Source organism: Entelurus aequoreus, linkage group LG17, assembly GCF_033978785.1.
Source record: "Entelurus aequoreus isolate RoL-2023_Sb linkage group LG17, RoL_Eaeq_v1.1, whole genome shotgun sequence".
In the NCBI taxonomy this organism is placed as follows: domain Eukaryota; kingdom Metazoa; phylum Chordata; class Actinopteri; order Syngnathiformes; family Syngnathidae; genus Entelurus; species Entelurus aequoreus.
In genome coordinates this window covers 27,049,381-27,071,228 of record NC_084747.1, presented here as the reverse complement: position 1 = coordinate 27,071,228, position 21,848 = coordinate 27,049,381, and the positions used below count along the sequence as shown (strand labels likewise).

General features: G+C 37.8%; 2 protein-coding genes across 7 annotated transcripts in view; one reads left to right on the top strand and one right to left on the bottom strand.

Annotated features, from left to right (window-relative positions):
- The window catches only part of tncb (tenascin Cb), a 232,461-nt gene that overhangs the window by 151,404 nt on the left and 59,209 nt on the right, over positions 1 to 21,848 (top strand). For all 6 annotated transcript variants that reach the window (XR_009821700.1, XR_009821701.1, XM_062025419.1 and 3 more), the window contains 3 exons: positions 9,988 to 10,257; positions 14,167 to 14,352; positions 19,767 to 19,856. Coding sequence is in view for 4 of the 6 variants with exons in the window: in XM_062025419.1 (XP_061881403.1) it covers positions 9,988 to 10,257; positions 14,167 to 14,352; positions 19,767 to 19,856 (546 nt within the window). In the remaining 2 variants the exon portion in view is untranslated. The remainder of the gene's footprint in view (positions 1 to 9,987; positions 10,258 to 14,166; positions 14,353 to 19,766; positions 19,857 to 21,848) is intronic.
- Positions 14,212 to 21,848, bottom strand: part of LOC133632763 (TNF receptor-associated factor 2-like) — a 126,680-nt gene continuing 119,043 nt past the window's right edge. The window contains exon 12 of the mRNA XM_062025422.1: positions 14,212 to 14,362. The gene's annotated coding sequence lies outside the window, so the exon portion shown is untranslated. The remainder of the gene's footprint in view (positions 14,363 to 21,848) is intronic.

Genomic DNA, 21,848 nt, shown 5'->3' with positions numbered 1-21,848 from the left:
TTTTTTAGCAAATTTTTCAGAACTTTCCAAAAAGTGCCGTTCTTCTGCTGGGAATGCAAGCTAGCAGGTTCAGAACGCAGCAGTCAGTCTTGCAGTCAGGCCGCGAGGGGGGCCTTGTCGCGCCTGCTGAGAGGATGGTGAGGTGACATCCAAACGACACACTGGCAGCCTCCTCATGAGATGCGGATTATCAGTGGTGCACAGGCGGAGTCTTTCCTGGAGTCTATCGTGTGTGACGAATGAGTTCACGCCGCGGTGAAACTGTCCTTCCTGTGCCAGGCGTCTGAATGAGCTCTCAAATACCACAAATATTGTAGTACAATATATCCAGCACTGATAGTACATGATATACAACTTTCTGCTCTTACTTCCTAAACGTTTCACATTGAAACTGATACAGTAATAAGTCAGGGCACCTGGGAATCATTACCAGTTATCGGTACTTGTGTGTTTTCCTGAGGTGATAATACGTGTTCATTTATTGTGTGAATGCCCAAGCATTTTACAGGACATTTTGCCCATTAAAAATTAATGGGACATTGTTCGAACTCTCACAATTTGCACATTTCTCAACCAATTCGAACCGTTCCACCATCCACACGCTCATCTCACCTTGGACAAATTTCCAGGAATTCCCAGAATTACCGGTTTTCCAAAGCCCTATTTTACCACTTCCTGGAAAGTTTTCACAGCTCACAATTTTCAACCATTCCACCTTCAAAAAAATATTTTTCATTGGGATAACAAAAGTTATCTTTTTTTTTTCCGTAAAAACTCCTGGTTTTCCCGAAATTCCAGGGATTCGGAAATACTAATTGAAATTCAAACTGTCACTACGTCAACATTTTTTAACGGTTTCGAAAAATTCCAACACCAACCTATGCATATCATTTAGGACAATTGTGCTAACATGAATATTTAAAAAAAATATTGGTTTTCCCGAAATTCCCAAATTTCAAGGGAATTCCCATTCAGGTGAATGGGAAAGTTTTTCGCATTTTTTTAGACCTTTCAACCATCCACCCACACCGCTCTTCCCATATATCAAACATAAAACAAGTTTTCCCTTTCCCCAAATTCCCGGTAATTCCAGTAATTTTCTCCCAACTGACAATGAATGGGAAATATACAATCGACTGCATATCCCACATTTCTCAACAGATTTGAACCGTTCCACCATCCACACGCTCATCTCACCTTGGACAAATTTCCAGGGATTCCCAGAATTACCGGTTTTCCAAAGCCCTATTTTACCACTTCCTGGAAAGTTTTCACAGCTCACAATTTTCAACCATTCCACCTTCAAAAAAATATTTTTCATTGGGATAACAAAAGTTATCTTTTTTTTTCCCGTAAAAACTCCTGGTTTTCCCGAAATTCCAGGAATTCGGAAATACTAATTGAAATTCAAACTGTCACTACGTCAACATTTTTTAACGGTTTCAAAAAATTCCAACACCAACCTATGCATATCATCTAGGACAATTGTGCTAACATGAATATTTAAAAAATATATTGGTTTTCCCGAAATTCCCAAATTTCCAGGGAATTCCCATTCAGGTGAATGGGAAAGTTTTTCGCATTTTTTTAGACCTTTCAACCATCCACCCACACCGCTCTTCCCATATATCGAACATAAAACAAGTTTTCCCTTTCCCCAAATTCCCGGTAATTCCAGTAATTTTCTCCCAACTGACAATGAATGGGAAATATACAATCGACTGCATATCCCACATTTCTCAACAGATTTGAACCGTTCCACCATCCACACGCTCATCTCACCTTGGACAAATTTCCAGGAATTCCCAGAATTACCGGTTTTCCAAAGCCCTATTTTACCACTTCCTGGAAAGTTTTCACAGCTCACAATTTTCAACCATTCCACCTTCAAAAAAATATTTTTCATTGGGATAACAAAAGTTATCTTTTTTTTCCCCGTAAAAACTCCTGGTTTTCCCGAAATTCCAGGAATTCGGAAATACTAATTGAAATTCAAACTGTCACTACGTCAACATTTTTTAACGGTTTCGAAAAATTCCAACACCAACCTATGCATATCATCTAGGACAATTGTGCTAACATGAATATTTAAAAAAATATTGGTTTTCCCGAAATTCCCAAATTTCCAGGGAATTCCCATTCAGGTGAATGGGAAAGTTTTTCGCATTTTTTTAGACCTTTCAACCATCCACCCACACCGCTCTTCCCATATATCGAACATAAAACAAGTTTTCCCTTTCCCCAAATTCCCGGTAATTCCAGTAATTTTCTCCCAACTGACAATGAATGGGAAATATACAATCGACTGCATATCCCACATTTCTCAACAGATTTGAACCGTTCCACCATCCACACGCTCATCTCACCTTGGACAAATTTCCAGGAATTCCCAGAATTACCGGTTTTCCAAAGCCCTATTTTACCACTTCCTGGAAAGTTTTCACAGCTCACAATTTTCAACCATTCCACCTTCAAAAAAATATTTTTCATTGGGATAACAAAAGTTATCTTTTTTTTCCCCGTAAAAACTCCTGGTTTTCCCGAAATTCCAGGAATTCGGAAATACTAATTGAAATTCAAACTGTCACTACGTCAACATTTTTTAACGGTTTCGAAAAATTCCAACACCAACCTATGCATATCATCTAGGACAATGGTGCTAACATGAATATTTAAAAAATATATTGGTTTTCCCGAAATTCCCAAATTTCCAGGGAATTCCCATTCAGTTGAATGGGAAAGTTTTTCGCATTTTTTTAGACCTTTCAACCATCCACCCACACCGCTCTTCCCATATATCGAACATAAAACAAGTTTTCCCTTTCCCCAAATTCCCGGTAATTCCAGTAATTTTCTCCCAACTGACAATGAATGGGAAATATACAATCGACTGCATATCCCACATTTCTCAACAGATTTGAACCGTTCCACCATCCACACGCTCATCTCACCTTGGACAAATTTCCAGGAATTCCCAGAATTACCGGTTTTCCAAAGCCCTATTTTACCACTTCCTGGAAAGTTTTCACAGCTCACAATTTTCAACCATTCCACCTTCAAAAAAATATTTTTCATTGGGATAACAAAAGTTATCTTTTTTTTTTCCGTAAAAACTCCTGGTTTTCCCGAAATTCCAGGAATTCGGAAATACTAATTGAAATTCAAACTGTCACTTCGTCAACATTTTTTAACGGTTTCGAAAAATTCCAACACCAACCTATGCATATCATCTAGGACAATTGTGCTAACATGAATATTTAAAAAATATATTGGTTTTCCCGAAATTCCCAAATTTCCAGGGAATTCCCATTCAGGTGAATGGGAAAGTTTTTCGCATTTTTTTAGACCTTTCAACCATCCACCCACACCGCTCTTCCCATATATCGAACATAAAACAAGTTTTCCCTTTCCCCAAATTCCTGGTAATTCCAGTAATTTTCTCCCAACTGACAATGAATGGGAAATATACAATCGACTGCATATCCCACATTTCTCAACAGATTTGAACCGTTCCACCATCCACACGCTCATCTCACCTTGGACAAATTTCCAGGAATTCCCAGAATTACCGGTTTTCCAAAGCCCTATTTTACCACTTCCTGGAAAGTTTTCACAGCTCACAATTTTCAACCATTCCACCTTCAAAAAAATATTTTTCATTGGGATAACAAAAGTTATCTTTTTTTTTTCCCGTAAAAACTCCTGGTTTTCCCGAAATTCCAGGAATTCGGAAATACTAATTGAAATTCAAACTGTTACTACGTCAACATTTTTTAACGGTTTCGAAAAATTCCAACACCAACCTATGCATATCATTTAGGACAATTGTGCTAACATGAATATTTAAAAAATATATTGGTTTTCCCGAAATTCCCAAATTTCCAGGGAATTCCCATTCAGGTGAATGGGAAAGTTTTTCGCATTTTTTTAGACCTTTCAACCATCCACCCACACCGCTCTTCCCATATATCGAACATAAAACAAGTTTTCCCTTTCCCCAAATTCCCGGTAATTCCAGTAATTTTCTCCCAACTGACAATGAATGGGAAATATACAATCGACTGCATATCCCACATTTCTCAACAGATTTGAACCGTTCCACCATCCACACGCTCATCTCACCTTGGACAAATTTCCAGGGATTCCCAGAATTACCGGTTTTCCAAAGCCCTATTTTACCACTTCCTGGAAAGTTTTCACAGCTCACAATTTTCAACCATTCCACCTTCAAAAAAATATTTTTCATTGGGATAACAAAAGTTATCTTTTTTTTTTCCGTAAAAACTCCTGGCTTTCCCGAAATTCCAGGAATTCGAAAATACTAATTGAAATTCAAACTGTTACTACGTCAACATTTTTTAACGGTTTCGAAAAATTCCAACACCAACCTATGCATATCATCTAGGAAAATTGTGCTAACATAAATATTTAAAAAATATATTGGTTTTCCCGAAATTCCCAAATTTCCAGGGAATTCCCATTCAGGTGAATGGGAAAGTTTTTCGCATTTTTTTAGACCTTTCAACCATCCACCCACACCGCTCTTCCCATATATCGAACATAAAACAAGTTTTCCCTTTCCCCAAATTCCCGGTAATTCCAGTAATTTTCTCCCAACTGACAATGAATGGGAAATATACAATCGACTGCATATCCCACATTTCTCAACAGATTTGAACCGTTCCACAATCCACACACTCATCTCACCTCGGACAGTCACACTTCCATTTTTCATGTTCAAAAAAATGTCCAGGAATTCCCAGAATTACTGGTTTTCCAAAGCCCGATTTTACCTCTTCCTGGAAAGTTTTCACAGTCCACATTTTTCAACCATTCCACATTCAAATCATTATTTTTAATTGGGACAACAAAAGTGATCTTTTTTTTAATCCGTAAGAAATCCCAGTTTTCCCGAAGTTCCAGGAATTCCAAAATACCAATTGAAATTCAAACTTTCCCTACGTCAACATTTTTCAATTGTTTCGAAAAATTGCAAAACCAACCTATTCATATCATCTTGGTCAATTGTGCTTACATCAATATTTTTTTCCCGAAATTCCCAAATTTCCAGGGAATTCCCATTCAAATTAATGGGACATTTTTTTAGACCTTTCAACCACCCACCCACACCGCTCTTCCCATATATCGAACACAAAACATTTTTTAGCTTTCCCCAAATTCCCTATTTTACCTCTTCCTGAAAAGTTTTCACAGTCCAAATGTTTCAACCATTCCACCTTTGAAGCATTCTTTTTAATTGGGACAACAAAAGTAATCTTTTTTGTTTCGTAAAAAAATCCCGGTTTTCCCCAAATTCCAGGAATTCCGAAATACCAATTGAAATTCAAACTGTCCCTACGTCAACATTTTTCAACTGTTTAAAACAATTGCAACACCAACCTATTCATATAATCTTGGACAATTGTGTTAAGATTAATTTTTTTTTTTAAATGATCGGTTTTCCTGAAATTCCCAAATTTCCAGGGAATTCCCATCCAAATTAATGGGAAAATGTCTCAAAATGTTTTGCATTTTTTAAACCCAATTCCGACCTTTCAACCATCCACCCACACCGCTCTTCCCATATATCGAACACAAAACATTTTTTATCTTTCCCCAAATTCCCGGAATTTCCAGTAATTTTCTCCCAACTGACAATGAATAGGAAATATAGAATCAACTGCATATCCCGCATTTCTCATTAGATTTGAACCGTTCTACCATCCGCACACTCATCTCACCTTGGACAATCACACTTCCATTTTCCATGTTCAAAAACATTTCCAGGAATTCCCAGAATTACCGGTTTTCCAAAGCTCTGTTATACCTTTTCCTGGAAAGTCTTCACAGTCCACATTTTTCAACCATTCCACCTTCAAAACATTATTTTTAATTGGGACAACAACAGTATCTTTTTTTTATCCGTAAAAAATCCCGGTTTTCCCGAAATTCCGAAATACCAATTGAAATTCAAACTGTCCCTACGTCAACATTTTTCAACCGTTTCGAAAAATTCCAACACCAACCCATTCATATCATCTAGGGCAGTGGTTCTTAACCTGGGTTCGATCGAACCCAAAGGGTTAGGTGAGTCGCCCTCAGGGGTTCGGCGGAGCCCTAGACACACCCGACTCATCGTGTAAATAAAAACTTCTCCCTATCGGCGTATTATGGATACCCCCAAACAAAGTTCCCTCTAATTTTCCATCTGATTTACAGGTGTGTAATTTGTTGTGAGTTCATGCATTGTTGGTTTTGTTCTTTGAACAAGGTGATGTTCATGCACGGTTCATTTTGTGCACCAGTAAAAAGAAAAATATAACATTGTTTTGAATTTGGAAATAATTTTTTTTTTTTTTTTCACGAAAGAAGGGTTCAGTGAATGCGCATATGAAACTGGTGGGGTTCCGTACCTCCAACAAGGTTAAGAACCACTGATCTAGGACAATTGTGCTAGCATCGATATTTTTAAAAACTCTTGGTTTCCATGAAATTCCTTCATTTCCAGGAAATTTCTCAAAATTGTTTGCATTTTTTAAACCCAATTCCGACCTTTCAAACATCCACCCACACCGCTCTTCCCATATATTCAACGCAAAACATGTTTTCGTTTTTCCAAAATTACTGGTTTTCCCATAATTTCCAGTCATTTTCTCTCCATTGACAATGAATGGGCAATATACAAACCTCTCCATATTCCATATTTCTCAACCGATTTCAACCGTTCCAACATCCACACACTCCACTCACCCTGGACAGTCAAGCATTTCAGTTCCGCTTACGCGTATCGGCGGTTCGGCGACCTGCGCACATAGGGTATTCGCACGCATCTCCTACCGGAATTGCAAACTCTGGTGAAATAATAAAATCTAAAAATATATATTAAATATTTAACAGTGAGATGATAATAACTGTGCTGTCCAGTTGTTAAATTGTGTTTTCATACACTTCTGAGTATCATTTGCAAGTACGCCTTCATTTCAGTTTGTCCTCAATGTGTTTATGTAGTCAGGAAGTAGTCTTTGCCATTAATCGGAATGTGTTGTCGCGCCCTACAAAGTGTTAATACTGTTAGTATTGTACTTATTACACAGCAGCTGTTTGACTGGAACGTACATTTTAGTTATAGTTTCCGTTAACACATTTGGAGGTGTCGAAAGAGGTCATTTTTCCTCCGTTCACCTCAGTGTCATAACTTGGTACTTGACACATGCTAACTGTTAACCCGCTAACAAGCTAGCATGCTAATTTTTAAAGGTAATTTTGCCTCTGTTCACCTCAGTGTCATATAACTTGGTACTTGACACATGCTAACTGATAACACGCTAACATGTTCGGACGCTATTTTTTTAAGGTAATTTTTCCTCTGTTCACCTCAGTGTCATATAACTTGGTACTTGACACATGCTAACTGTTAGCATGCAGATTTTTTTCAGCATTTTTTTCCTCTGTTCACCTCAGTGTCATAATTTGGTACTTGACACATGCTAACTGTTAGCATGCAACATTTTTAAGCATTTTTTTCCTCTGTTCACCTCAGTGTCAAAACTTGGTACTTGACACATGTTAACTGTTAGCACGCTAACATGCTAGCATGCTAATTTTTTAAAGGTAATTTTTCCTCCGTTCACCTCAGTGTCATATAACTTGGTAATAGACACATGCTAACTGTTAGCATGCAAATTGTTTAAGTAATGTTTTCCTCTGTTCACCTCAGTGTCATAACTTGGTACTTGACACATGCTAACTGTTAGCACGCTAACATGTTAGCATGCTAATTTTTTTAAGGTAATTTTTCCTCTGTTCACCTCAGTGTCATATAACTTGGTACTTGACACATGCTAACTGTTAGCATGCACATTTTTTTCAGCATTTTTTTCCTCTGTTCACCTCAGTGTCATAATTTGGTACTTGACACATGCTAACTGTTAGCATGCAACATTTTTAAGCATTTTTTTCCTGTGTTCACCTCAGTGTCAAAATTTGGTACTTGACGCATGTTAACTGTTAGCACGCTAACATGCTAGCATGCTAATTTTTTAAAGGTAATTTTTTCTCCGTTCCCCTCAGTGTCATATAACTTGGTAATAGACACATGCTAACTGTTAGCATGCAAATTGTTTAAGTAATGTTTTCCTCTGTTCACCTCAGTGTCATAACTTGGTACTTGACACATGCTAACTGTTAGCACGCTAACATGTTAGCATGCAAATTTTTTTAAGGTCATTTTTCCTCTGTTCACCTCAGTGTCATATAACTTGGTAATTGACACATGCTAACTGTTCACACGCTAACATGTTAGCATGCTATTTTTTTAAGGTAATTTTTCTTCTGTTCACCTCAGTGTCATATAACTTGGTACTTGACACATGCTAACTGATAACACGCTAACATGTTCGGACGCTATTTTTTTGAGGTAATTTTTCCTCTGTTCACCTCAGTGTCATATAACTTGGTACTTGACACATGCTAACTGTTAGCACGCAGATTTTTTTCAGCATTTTTTTCCTCTGTTCACCTCAGTGTCATAATTTGGTACTTGACACATGCTAACTGTTAGCATGCAACATTTTTAAGCATTTTTTTCCTCTGTTCACCTCAGTGTCAAAACTTGGTACTTGACACATGTTAACTGTTAGCACGCTAACATGCTAGCATGCTAATTTTTTAAAGGTAATTTTTCCTCCGTTCCCCTCAGTGTCATATAACTTGGTAATAGACACATGCTAACTGTTAGCATGCAAATTGTTTAAGTAATGTTTTCCTCTGTTCACCTCAGTGTCATAACTTGGTACTTGACACATGTTAACTGTTAGCACGCTAACATGCTAGCATGCTAATTTTTTAAAGGTAATTTTTCCTCCGTTCACCTCAGTGTCATATAACTTGGTAATAGACACATGCTAACTGTTAGCATGCAAATTGTTTAAGTAATGTTTTCCCCTGTTCACCTCAGTGTCAAAAATTGGTACTTGACACATGCTAACTGTTAGCACGCTAACATGTTAGCATGCTAATTTTTTTAAGGTAATTTTTCCTCTGTTCACCTCAGTGTCATATAACTTGGTACTTGACACATGCTAACTGTTAGCATGCACATTTTTTTCAGCATTTTTTTCCTCTGTTCACCTCAGTGTCATAATTTGGTACTTGACACATGCTAACTGTTAGCATGCAACATTTTTAAGCATTTTTTTCCTCTGTTCACCTCAGTGTCAAAACTTGGTACTTGACGCATGTTAACTGTTAGCACGCTAACATGCTAGCATGCTAATTTTTTAAAGGTAATTTTACCTCCGTTCCCCTCAGTGTCATATAACTTGGTAATAGACACATGCTAACTGTTAGCATGCAAATTGTTTAAGTAATGTTTTCCTCTGTTCACCTCAGTGTCATATAACTTGGTAATTGACACATGCTAACTGTTCACACGCTAACATGTTAGCATGCTAATTTTTTAAGGTAATTTTTCTTCTGTTCACCTCAGTGTCATACAACTTGGTACTTGACCCATGCTAACTGTTAACACGCTAACATGCTAGCATGTCTAAACAGAGTCACGTGACAGTGCCTGGTGGAAGCATGCTAATTTTTTAAGGTAATTTTTCCTCTGTTCACCTCAGTGTCATATAACTTGGCCTTTGACACATGCTAACTGCTAACATGCTAACATCTCTAAACTGAGTCACGTGACAGTGCCTGCCGGAAGCATGCTAATTTTTTAAGCTAATGTTTCCTCTGTTCCCCTCTGTCTAATCAGTAGCATGTATATGGCATATCCAATGCAAATTAGCATCGAGCTAGCGCATTTTGAAAAGCGGCTTGTAAAATGACACCATTACTTAAGAGACGGTTGCTTTCCACTTCGCGTGAATGGATGGACATGAAGACGACAGAAATGATATCGCTGCCAAAAACGCAATGGGATTATTTTACTGCTAATGAGTATGGGCTCCAAATATCGCTAATCGGCCTCCTTGACTGCAGGAATCGACGCCCCCGGCCAGGTGAACGTACGCGATGTGACGGACACCACAGCTCTGGTCACATGGTTCCAGCCTGTGGCCCACGTGGATGGAGTCAGCATCTCGTACGGTCCGGGATCGAACCCGGCGGACCGCAGCGTGGTGGAGCTTTCCCCGGGCGACACGCAACACCACCTTGGAGGCCTAACCCCCGACACTCAATACGACGTCTCCCTGAGCGCACAGCGGGGACAAGGAAGCAGCCTTCCTGTCTATCAGTCCTTCCTGACAGGTGACAAGCACACTCATGACGTTCATGTCCTATGGGACTATTATTTCCATACTTCTCCGTACCTTTCGGTACTTTTCTAAATACAGGGGACCCCAAAACAGTGCATTATTGGCTTTATTTTAACAAAAAAATAGTACCGGTACTTTTCAGAGGCGGTATAGTACCGAAAATAATTCATTAGTATCGCAGTACTATACTGTACAACCCTTATATATACACATATATACATACATACATACATATATATACGTTAGGTCAGGAGAAAACACAAGAGGCTATATCATCCCTACAAGCCTGTTTCGCAGGTTTCCCCCGCTCGTCAGGGGATTTTATCACATGAGATTTTATCCCCTGACGAGCAGGGAAACCTCAGGGTTGTTTATGTTGTTATTTCACGCCTGCTAACTGTTAGCATGTAAATGTTAGCTTGTTAGCATGCTAGCTCATTTTGAAAATTGTGCAGATGTACTGTACATCAATCAATCAATCAATCAATCAAAGTGTCTCAAAGGGCAGTCTCAGAGTCAATTATTTTTGCGATGTAACGCATGCTGACTTTTAGCATGCTAACTATTTTTGTTCATTTTGCATGTATACACCTCGAGTTTGTATGTTGTGTTATTTCACACATGCTAACTGTTCGCGCGTTCATGTTAGCTTGTTAGCATGCTAGCTCATTTTGCAGGTATACACCTCAGGGTTGTACATTTCACACGTGTTAACTGTTTGCGTGCTAATTTTAGCTCGCTAACATGCTAGCTATTTTTGCGGGTATACATCTCAGGGTCGTAGTTTTAGTTGACACTCTCTCGCTAATGTGCCAACTGTTATGCACCTCACAGTCAATTGGTTTGTTGTATCATGCGTGCTAACTGTTAGCATGCTAACTATTTTTGTTCATTTTGCATGTATACACCTCAGGTTTGTATATTGTGCTATTTCACACATGCTAACTGTTCGCGTGTTCATATTACCTTTTTAGCATGCTAGCTCATTTTGCAGGTAATTTGGTTATTTCACACATGTTAACTGTTAGCCTGCTAATGTTAGCTCGCTAACATGCTCGCTACTTTTGCGGGTATACATCTCAGGGTCGTAGTTTTTGTTGACACTCTCTCGCTAATGTGCCAACTGTTATACACCTCACAGTCAATTAGTTTGTTGTATAATGCGTGCTAATTTTTAGCATGCTAACTTTTAGCAGGCTAACTATTTTTGTTCATTTTGCATGTATACATCTCAAGTTTGTATATTGTGCTATTTCACACACGCTAACTGTTCGCGCGTTCATGTTATCTTGTTAGCATGCTAGCTCATTTTGCAGGTATACACCTTAGGGTTGTACATTTGGTTATTTCACACGTGTTAACTGTTAGCATGCTAATTTTAGCTCGCTAACATGCTAGCTATTTTTGCAGGTATACATCTCAGGGTCGTAGTTTTAGTTGACAGTCTCTCGCTAATGTGCCAACTGTTATGCACCTCACAGTCAATTGGTTTGTTGTATCACGCATGCTAATTGTTAGCATGCTAACTTTTAGCAGGCTAACTATTTTTGTTCACTTTGCATGTATACACGTCAGGTTTGTATATTGTGCTATTTCACACATGCTAACTGTTCGCGGGTTCATATTACCTTGTTAGCATGCTAGCTCATTTTGCAGGTAATTTGGTTATTTCACACATGTTAACTGCTAGCCTGCTAATGTTAGCTCGCTAACATGCTAGCTACTTTTGCAGGTATACATCTCAGGGTCGTAGTTTTTGTTGACACTCTCTCGCTAATGTGCCAACTGTTATACACCTCACAGTCAATTAGTTTGTTGTATCATGCGTGCTAATTTTTAGCCTGCTAACTTTTAGCAGGCTAACTATTTTTGTTCATTTTGCATGAATACACCTCGAGTTTGTATATTGTGTTATTTCACACATGCGAATTGTTCGCGCGTTCATGTTAACTTGTTAGCATGCTAGCTCATTTTGCAGGCATACCCCTCAGGGTTGTACATTTGGTTATTTCACACGTGTTAACTGTTAGCATGCTAATGTTAGCTCGCTAACATGCTAGCTATTTTTTGCGGGTATACATCTCAGGGTCGTAGTTTTTGTTGACACTCTCTCGCTAATGTGCCAACTGTTATACACCTCACAGTCAATTAGTTTGTTGTATCATGCATGCTAATTTTTAGCATGCTAACTTTTAGCAGGCTAACTATTTTTGTTCATTTTTTCATGTATACACCTCGAGTTTGTATATTGTGTTATTTCACACATGCGAATTGTTCGCACGTTCATGTTAACTTGTTAGCATGCTAGCTCATTTTGCAGGCATACCCCTCAGGGTTGTACATTTGGTTATTTCACACGTGTTAACTGTTAGCATGCTAATGTTAGCTCGCTGACATGCTAGCTATTTTTTGCGGGTATACATCTCAGGGTCGTAGTTTTTGTTGACACTCTCTCGCTAATGTGCCAACTGTTATGCACCTCACAGTCAATAATTGGTTTGTTGTATCACGCGTGCTAATTGTTAGTATGCTAACTTTTAGCAGGCTAACTATTTTTGTTCATTTTGCATGTATACACGTCAGGTTTGTATATTGTGCTATTTCACACATGCTAACTGTTCGCACGTTCATATTACCTTGTTAGCATGCTAGCTCATTCTGCAGGTAATTTGGTTATTTCACACATGTTAACTGTTAGCCTGCTGATGTTAGCTCGCTAACATGCTAGCTACTTTTGCGGGTATACATTTCAGGGTCGTAGTTTTTGTTGACACTCTCTCGCTAATGTGCCAACTGTTATACACCTCACAGTCAATTAGTTTGTTGTATCATGCATGCTAATTTTTAGCATCCTAACTTTTAGCAGGCTAACTATTTTTGTTCATTCTGCATGTATACACCTCGAGTTTGTATATTGTGTTATTTCACACATGCGAATTGTTCGCGCGTTCATGTTAACTTGTTAGCATGCTAGCTCATTTTGCAGGCATACCCCTCAGGGTTGTACATTTGGTTATTTCACACGTGTTAACTGTTAGCATGCTAATGTTAGCTCGCTAACATGCTAGCTATTTTTTGCGGGTATACATCTCAGGGTCGTAGTTTTTGTTGACACTCTGGCTAATGTGCCAACTGTGATACACCTCACAGTCAATTGGTTTGTTGTATCACGCGTGCTAATTGTTAGCATGCTAAATTTTAGCAGGCTAACTATTTTTGTTCATTGTGCATGTATACACCTCGAGTTTGTATATTGCGGTATTTCACACATGCTAACTGTTTGCGCGTTCATGTTAACTTGTTAGCATGCTAGCTCATTTTGCAGGTAATTTGGTCATTTCACACGTGTCAACTGTTAGCCTGCTAATGTTAGCTCGCTAACATGCTAGCTACTTTTGCGGGTATACATCTCAGGGTCGTAGCTTTTGTTGACACTCTCTCGCTAATGTGCCAACTGTCATACACCTCACAGTCAATTAGTTTGTTATTTCACGCATGCTAATTGTTAGCATGCTAACTATTTTTGTTCATTTTGCATGTATACACCTCAGGTTTGTACATTGTGTTATTTCACACATGCTTAACTGTTCGCACGTTCATGTTAGCTTGTTAGCATGCTAGCTCTTTTTACTCATTTTGCAGGCATACACCTCAGGGTTGTATATTTGGTTATTTCACAACTGTTAGCATGCTAACATGTTAACATGCTAGCTATTTTTGCAGGTATACATCTCAGTAGTTTTTGTTAACACTCTCTGGCTAATGTACTAAAACTGTTATACACCTCGCCGTCAATTAGTTTGTTGTTTCACACAGGCTAACTGTTTACATGGTAGTTTTATCTTGTTAGCATGCTAGCTATTTTTGCTAATTCCGCAGGTGTAACTTGTGTGTGTGACAGACTTGGACGCCCCCAGGGAGCTGCAGACGGTGGAGCTGACAGACGAGAGCATCACTCTGGAGTGGAAGAACAGCCGAGCTCGGGTGGCCGACTACCGCATCAAGTACGGTCCTCTGTCTGGAGGCGAGCACAGAGAGGTTCTCTTCCCCGCTGGAGCCAAGGACTCCACTCAGGCCAAGATCTCTGGTACGTCTCCCTGTCACACACCTCTTTAGTCATGGCTGCCCAAACAGTGAATATTCAGCAATGTAAAGGTGGAACAGCAGCCCACTATAAATTGAAGTGGCAGGTCACCTTAAAATGATATATATTAGGGTTGAAATTATGGTATAACACGCTAACATGTTAGCATGCTATTTTTTTAAGGTAATTTTTCCTCTGTTCACCTCAGTGTCAAATAACTTGGTACTTTAATCCATCAATCCATTTTCTAACGCTTGTCCCTTTTGGGCTTGAGGGGGTTGCTGGAGCCTGCTAACTGTTAGCATGCTAACATGTTAGCATGCTAATTTTTTAAGCAATATTTTCCTCCGTTCACCTCAGTGTCTTAACTTGGTACTTGACACATGCTAACTGTTAACACGCTAACATGTTGGCATGCTAATTTTTTTAAGGTAATTTTTCCTCTGTTCGCTTCAGCGTCATATAACTTGGTACTTGACACATGCTAACTGTTAGCATGCTAATTTTTTTAGCAATTTTTTCCTCTGTTCACCTCTGTGTCATATAACTTGGTACTTGACACATGCTGTTAACACACTAACATGTTAGCATGCAAATTTTTTAAGGTAATTTTTCCTCTGTTCACCTCAGTGTATTATACAGTAACTTGGTACTTGACACATGCTAACTGTTAGCGTGCTAACATGTTAATTTTTGAAGCAATGTTTTCCTCTGTTCACCTCAGTGTCATATAAACTTGGTACTTGACACATGATAACTGTTAGCACGCAAATTTTTTGAGCAATTTTTTCCTCTGTTCACCTCAGTGTCATAACTTGGTACTTGACACACGCTAACTGTTAGCATGCTAACTGTTAGCATGCTAACATGTTAGCGTTCACATTTATTAAGGTAATTTTTCGTCTGTTCACCTCAGTGTCATAACTTGGTACTTGACACATGCTAACTGTTAACACGCTAACATGTTGGCATGCTAATTTTTTTAAGGTAATTTTTCCTCTGTTCACCTCAGCGTCATATAACTTGGTACTTGACACATGCTAACTGTTAGCATGCTAATTTTTTGAGCAATTTTCACCTCTGTGTCATATAACTTGGTACTTGACACATGCTGTTAACACACTAACATGTTAGCATGCACATTTTTTAAGGTAATTTTTCCTCTGTTCACCTCAGTGTATTATACAGTAACTTGGTACTTGAAACATGCTAACTGTTAGCGTGCTAACATGTTAATTTTTGAAGCAATGTTTTCCTCTGTTCACCTCAGTGTCATATAAACTTGGTACTTGACACATAATAACTGTTAGCATGCTAATTTTTTGAGCAATTTTTTCCTTTGTTCACTTCAGTGTCATAACTTGGTACTTGACACACGCTAACTGTTAGCATGCTAACATGTTAGCGTTCACATTTATTAAGGTAATTTTTCGTCTGTTCACCTCAGTGTCATAACTTGGTACTTGACACATGCTATTTGTTAACACGCTAACATGTTAGCATGCTAATTTGTTAAGGTAATTTTTCCTCTGTTCAACTCAGTGTCATATAACTTGGTACTTGACACATGCTAACTGTTAGCACGCTAAAAAAAATTAGCAATTTTTTCCTCTGTTCACCTCAGTGTCATAACTTGGTACTTGACACATGCTAACTGTTAGCACACTAACATGTTAACATGCTCATTTTTTAAGGTAATTTTTCCTCCGTTCACCTCAGTGTCTTAACTTGGTACTTGACACATGCTAACTGTTAGCATGCTAATTTTTTGAGCAATTTTTTCCTCTGTTCACCTCTGTGTCATATAACTTGGTACTTGACACATGCTGTTAACACACTAACATGTTAGCATGCAAATTTTTTAAGGTAATTTTTCCTCTGTTCACCTCAGTGTATTATACAGTAACTTGGTACTTGACACATGCTAACTGTTAGCGTGCTAACATGTTAATTTTTGAAGCAATGTTTTCCTCTGTTCACCTCAGTGTCATATAAACTTGGTACTAGACACATGATAACTGTTAGCATGCTAATTTTTTGAGCAATTTTTTCCTCTGTTCACCTCAGTGTCATAACTTGGTACTTGACACACGCTAACTGTTAGCATGCTAACATGTTAGCGTTCACATTTATTAAGGTAATTTTTCGTCTGTTCACCTCAGTGTCATAACTTGGTACTTGACACATGCTATTTGTTAACACGCTAACATGTTAGCATGCTAATTTGTTAAGGTCATTTTTCCTCTGTTCAACTCAGTGTCATATAACTTGGTACTTGACACATGCTAACTGTTAGCACCCTAAAAAAAATTAGCAATTTTTTCCTCCGTTCACCTCAGTGTCATAACTTGGTACTTGACACATGCTAACTGTTAGCACACTAACATGTTAACATGCTAATTTTTTAAGGTAATTTTTCCTCTGTTCACCTCAGTGTCATATTACTTGGTACTTGACACGTGCTAACTGTTAGCACACTAAAAAAAATTTGCAATTTTTTCCTCTGTTCACCTCAGTGTCATAACTTGGTACTTGACACATGCTAACTGTTAGCACACTAACATGTTAACATGCTCATTTTTTAAGGTAAATTTTCCTCTGTTCACCTCAGTGTCATATAACTTGGTACTTGACACGTGCTAACTGTTAGCATGCACATTTTTTAAGCAATTGTTTCCTCTGTTCACCTCAGTGTCATAACTTGGTACTTGACACGTGCTAACTGTTAACACGCTAACATGTTAGCATGCTAATTTCTTAAGGTAATTTTTCCCCTGTTCACCTCAGTGTCATATAACTTGGTACTTGACACATGCTAACTGTTAGCACGCTAAAAAAAAAAATTGCAATTTTTTCCTCTGTTCACCTCAGTGTCATAACTTGGTACTTGACACATGCTAACTGTTAGCATGCACATTTTTTAAGCAATTGTTTCCTCTGTTCACCTCAGTGTCATAACTTGGTACTTGACACATGCTAACTGTTAACACGCTAACACGTTAGCATGCAAATTTGTTAAGGTAATTTTTCCTCTGTTCACCTCAGTGTCATATAACTTGGTACTTGACACATGCTAACTGTTAGCACGCTAAAAAAAAATTTGCAATTTTTTCCTCTTTTCACCTCAGTGTCATAACTTGGTACTTGACACATGCTAACTGTTAGCGCGCAAAAAAAATGTTTGCAATTTTTTCCTCTGTTCACCTCAGTGTCATAACTTGGTACTTGACACATGCTAACTGTTAGCATGCTAACATGTTAGCGTTCACATTTATTAAGGTAATTTTTCGTCTGTTCACCTCAGTGTCATAACTTGGTACTTGACACATGCTATTTGTTAACACGCTAACATGTTAGCATGCTAATTTGTTAAGGTAATTTTTCCTCCATTCAACTCAGTGTCATATAACTTGGTACTTGACACATGCTAACTGTTAGCACCCTAAAAAAAGTAGCAATTTTTTCCTCTGTTCACCTCAGTGTCATAACTTGGTACTTGACATATGCTAACTGTTAGCACACTAACATGTTAACATGCTCATTTTTTAAGGTAATTTTTCCTCTGTTCACCTCAGTGTCATATTACTTGGTACTTGACACGTGCTAACTGTTAGCACACTAAAAAAAATTAGCAATTTTTTCCTCTGTTCACCTCAGTGTCATAACTTGGTACTTGACACATGCTAACTGTTAGCACACTAACATGTTAACATGCTCATTTTTTAAGGTAATTTTTCCTCTGTTCACCTCAGTGTCATATAACTTGGTACTTGACACGTGCTAACTGTTAGCATGCACATTTTTTAAGCAATTGTTTCCTCTGTTCACCTCAGTGTCATAACTTGGTACTTGACACGTGCTAACTGTTAACACGCTAACATGTTAGCATGCTAATTTCTTAAGGTAATTTTTCCCCTGTTCACCTCAGTGTCATATAACTTGGTACTTGACACATGCTAACTGTTAGCACGCTAAAAAAAAAATTGCAATTTTTTCCTCTGTTCACCTCAGTGTCATAACTTGGTACTTGACACATGCTAACTGTTAGCATGCACATTTTTTAAGCAATTGTTTCCTCTGTTCACCTCAGTGTCATATAACTTGGTACTTGACACATGCTAACTGTTAGCACGCTAAAAAAAAAATTAGCAATTTTTTCCTCTTTTCACCTCAGTGTCATAACTTGGTACTTGACACATGCTAACTGTTAACACGCTAACATGTTAGCATGCACATTTTTTAAGGTAATTTTTTCTCTGTTCACCTTAGTGTCATATAACTTGGTACTTGACACATGCTAACTGTTAGCACGCTAAAAAAAATTAGCAATTTTTTCCTCTTTTCACCTCAGTGTCATAACTTGGTACTTGACACATGCTAAATGTTAACACGCTAACATGTTAGCATGCAAATTTTTTAAGGTAATTTTTCCTCTGTTCACCTCAGAGTCATAACTTGGTACTTGACACATGCTAACTGTTAACACGCTAACATGTTAGCATGCAAATTTTTTAAGGTAATTTTTCCTCTGTTCACCTCACTGTCATAACTTGGTACTTGACACATGCTAACTGTTAACACGCTAACATGTTAGCATGCAAATTTATTAAGGTAATTTTTCCTCTGTTCACCTCAGAGTCATAACTTTGTACTTGACACCTGCTAACTGTTAGCATGCTATTTTTTTAAGCAATTAAGCAAGGTAAAAGTCAAAAAGTGACTAAAGTAAATGTAACGGAGTAAATGTAGCGCCACCTATGATGTGTTAATTAATGCATCAATGTTGTTTTGGCCCTTAATTGAGGTGTTTGTGTGCAAACTCAGCAGTGGGAATGTTCCCCGCTACTTCTTGTTAAATGGCCGGTGTTACGTTAATGGCTGCCGCACTCAAACGTTTGCCCACTTTATGGCGGAACCCGGGAGGGGGGGGGGGGGATCTGCGGTGTAAAACGCAATCCCCGGGAAAGGAGACGTGTTTTCAATCCGTCTGCCTCAACACTGCCGGCCTTGTTTGCGTCTTTCCACGTCCGACACGCAAACAAAGTTGCAAAAACACTTTAATGGCGTCTTTGTCTGGCCCGCCTCTTTGTCCTTGGGAGTGTCCATTCAGCAGATGTCCTCCCGCACGAGTGCTTTCACACACCTATTATTCCTAATTGCCTTCACGCCGCTGATTTTACCCACAATGCCTTTCCCCGGGCGGGAGGTGGCGTCTCATGCGGCAGGAGTCGGCGTGTGACGACCTGGCGGCGAGCTAATCAAGGAATTAGAGGGCCCTACAGATCCATCAATGCAAAGAGCCGTGAAACGCAATTTGTCCGCCGCCCATTGTGCGAGTCCGAGTGCCGCCATTAGAGGAAACAGCTGGCCGCTTTCATTGGTCACATATTGGAATTTGTATTTGTGCCGTCACGCAGGTCTCAGGCCCGGGACCGAGTACGGGATGGGAGTGACGGCGGTGAAGGGGGAACGTGAGAGTCTGCCCGCCACCACCAACGCCGTGACTGGTAGGACGCCATCTTTTTTTGTTTTGTTTCCCTTCTCCATTAAAACAAAGGCTTTTAAATAACTACAATAACTGAGTAAAAAAAAAAAATATTATTTTATCACAGTGGTCCCCAAACTACGGCCCGCCAGCGTCCAAAATCCGGCCCGTGGGTAGTCTCGAGTAAAAAAAAATTGTTTTTAAATAATAATTTAAAAACAAATTAAAACTATTTTTTCTATATATATAATATATATTTTTAAATTTATTCATTCATTTTAATGATCATTTTTCTAATCTATACCAGTGGGCCGCAAACTACGGCTCGCGGGCCAGATACGAGCGTCCAAAATCCGGCCCGTGGGTAGTCCCGAGTAAAAAAAAATTGTTTTTAAATAATAATTTAAAAACAAATTAAAACAATTTTTTCTATATATAGAATATTTTTTTTATTTTAATTTTTTTATTCATTTTAATTATCATTTTTCTAATCTATACCAGTGGGCCGCAAACTACGGCTCGCGGGCCAGATACGAGCGTCCAAAATCCGGCCCGTGGGTAGTCCCGAGTAAAAAAAAATTGTTTTTAAATAATAATTTAAAAACAAATTAAAACAATTTTTTCTATATATATAATATTTTTTGTATTTTTTTTTAAATTCATTTTAATTATCATTTTTCTAATCTATATCAGTGGGCCGCAAACTACGGCTCGCGGGCCAGATACGAGCATCCAAAATCCGGCACGTGGGTAGTCTCGAGTAAAAAAAAATTGTTTTTAAATAATAATTTAAAAACAAATTAAAACTATTTTTTCTATATATATAATATATATATTTTTAAAATTTATTTATTCATTTTAATTATCATTTTTCTAATCTATACCAGTGGGCCGCAAACTACGGCTCGCGGGCCAGATACGAGCGTCCAAAATCCGGCCCGTGGGTAGTCCCGAGTAAGAAAAAAATTGTTTTTAAATAATAATTTAAAAACAAATTAAAACTATTTTTTCTATATATATATAATTTTTTTTTTTTTAAATTTATTTATTCATTTTAATTATCATTTTTCTAATCTATACCAGTGGGCCGCAAACTACGGCTCGCGGGCCAGATACGAGCGTCCAAAATCCGGCCCGTGGGTAGTCCCGAGTAAAAAAAAAATTGTTTTTAAATAATAATTTAAAAACAAATTAAAACAATTTTTTCTATATATATAATTTTTCATTTTATTTTTTATTTTTATTCATTTTAGATATAATTTTTCTAATCTACACCAGTGGGCCGCAAACTACAGCTCGCGGGCCAGATACGAGCGTCCAAAATACGGCCCGTGGGTAGTCCCGAGTAAAAAAAAAATTGTTTTTAAATAATAATTTAAAAACAAATTAAAACTATTTTTTCTATATATATATAATTTTTTTTTTTTTTAAATTTATTTATTCATTTTAATGATCATTTTTCTAATCTATACCAGTGGGCCACAAACTACGGCTCGCGGGCCAGATACGAGCGTCCAAAATCCGGCCCGTGGGTAGTCCCGAGTAAAAAAAAATTGTTTTTAAACAATAATTGAAAAACAAATTAAAACTATTTTTTCTATATATATAATTTTTTTTTTTTTTAAATTTATTTATCCATTTTAATTATCATTTTTCTAATCTATACCAGACTATACCAAACTACGGCTCGCGGGCCAGATACGAGCGTCCAAAATCCGGCCCATGGGTAGTCCCGAGTAAAAAAAAAATTGTTTTTAAATAATAATTTAAAAAAATATTAAAACTATTTTTTCTATATATATATAAAAAAAAAATTTTTAAATTTATTTATTCATTTTAATTATCATTTTTGTAATCTATACCAGTGGGCCGCAAACTACGGCTCGCGGGCCAGATACGAGCGTCCAAAATCCGGCCCGTGGGTAGTCCCGAGTAAAAAAAAATTGTTTTTAAATAATAATTTAAAAACAAATTAAAACTATTTTTTCTATATATATAATATATATATTTTTTA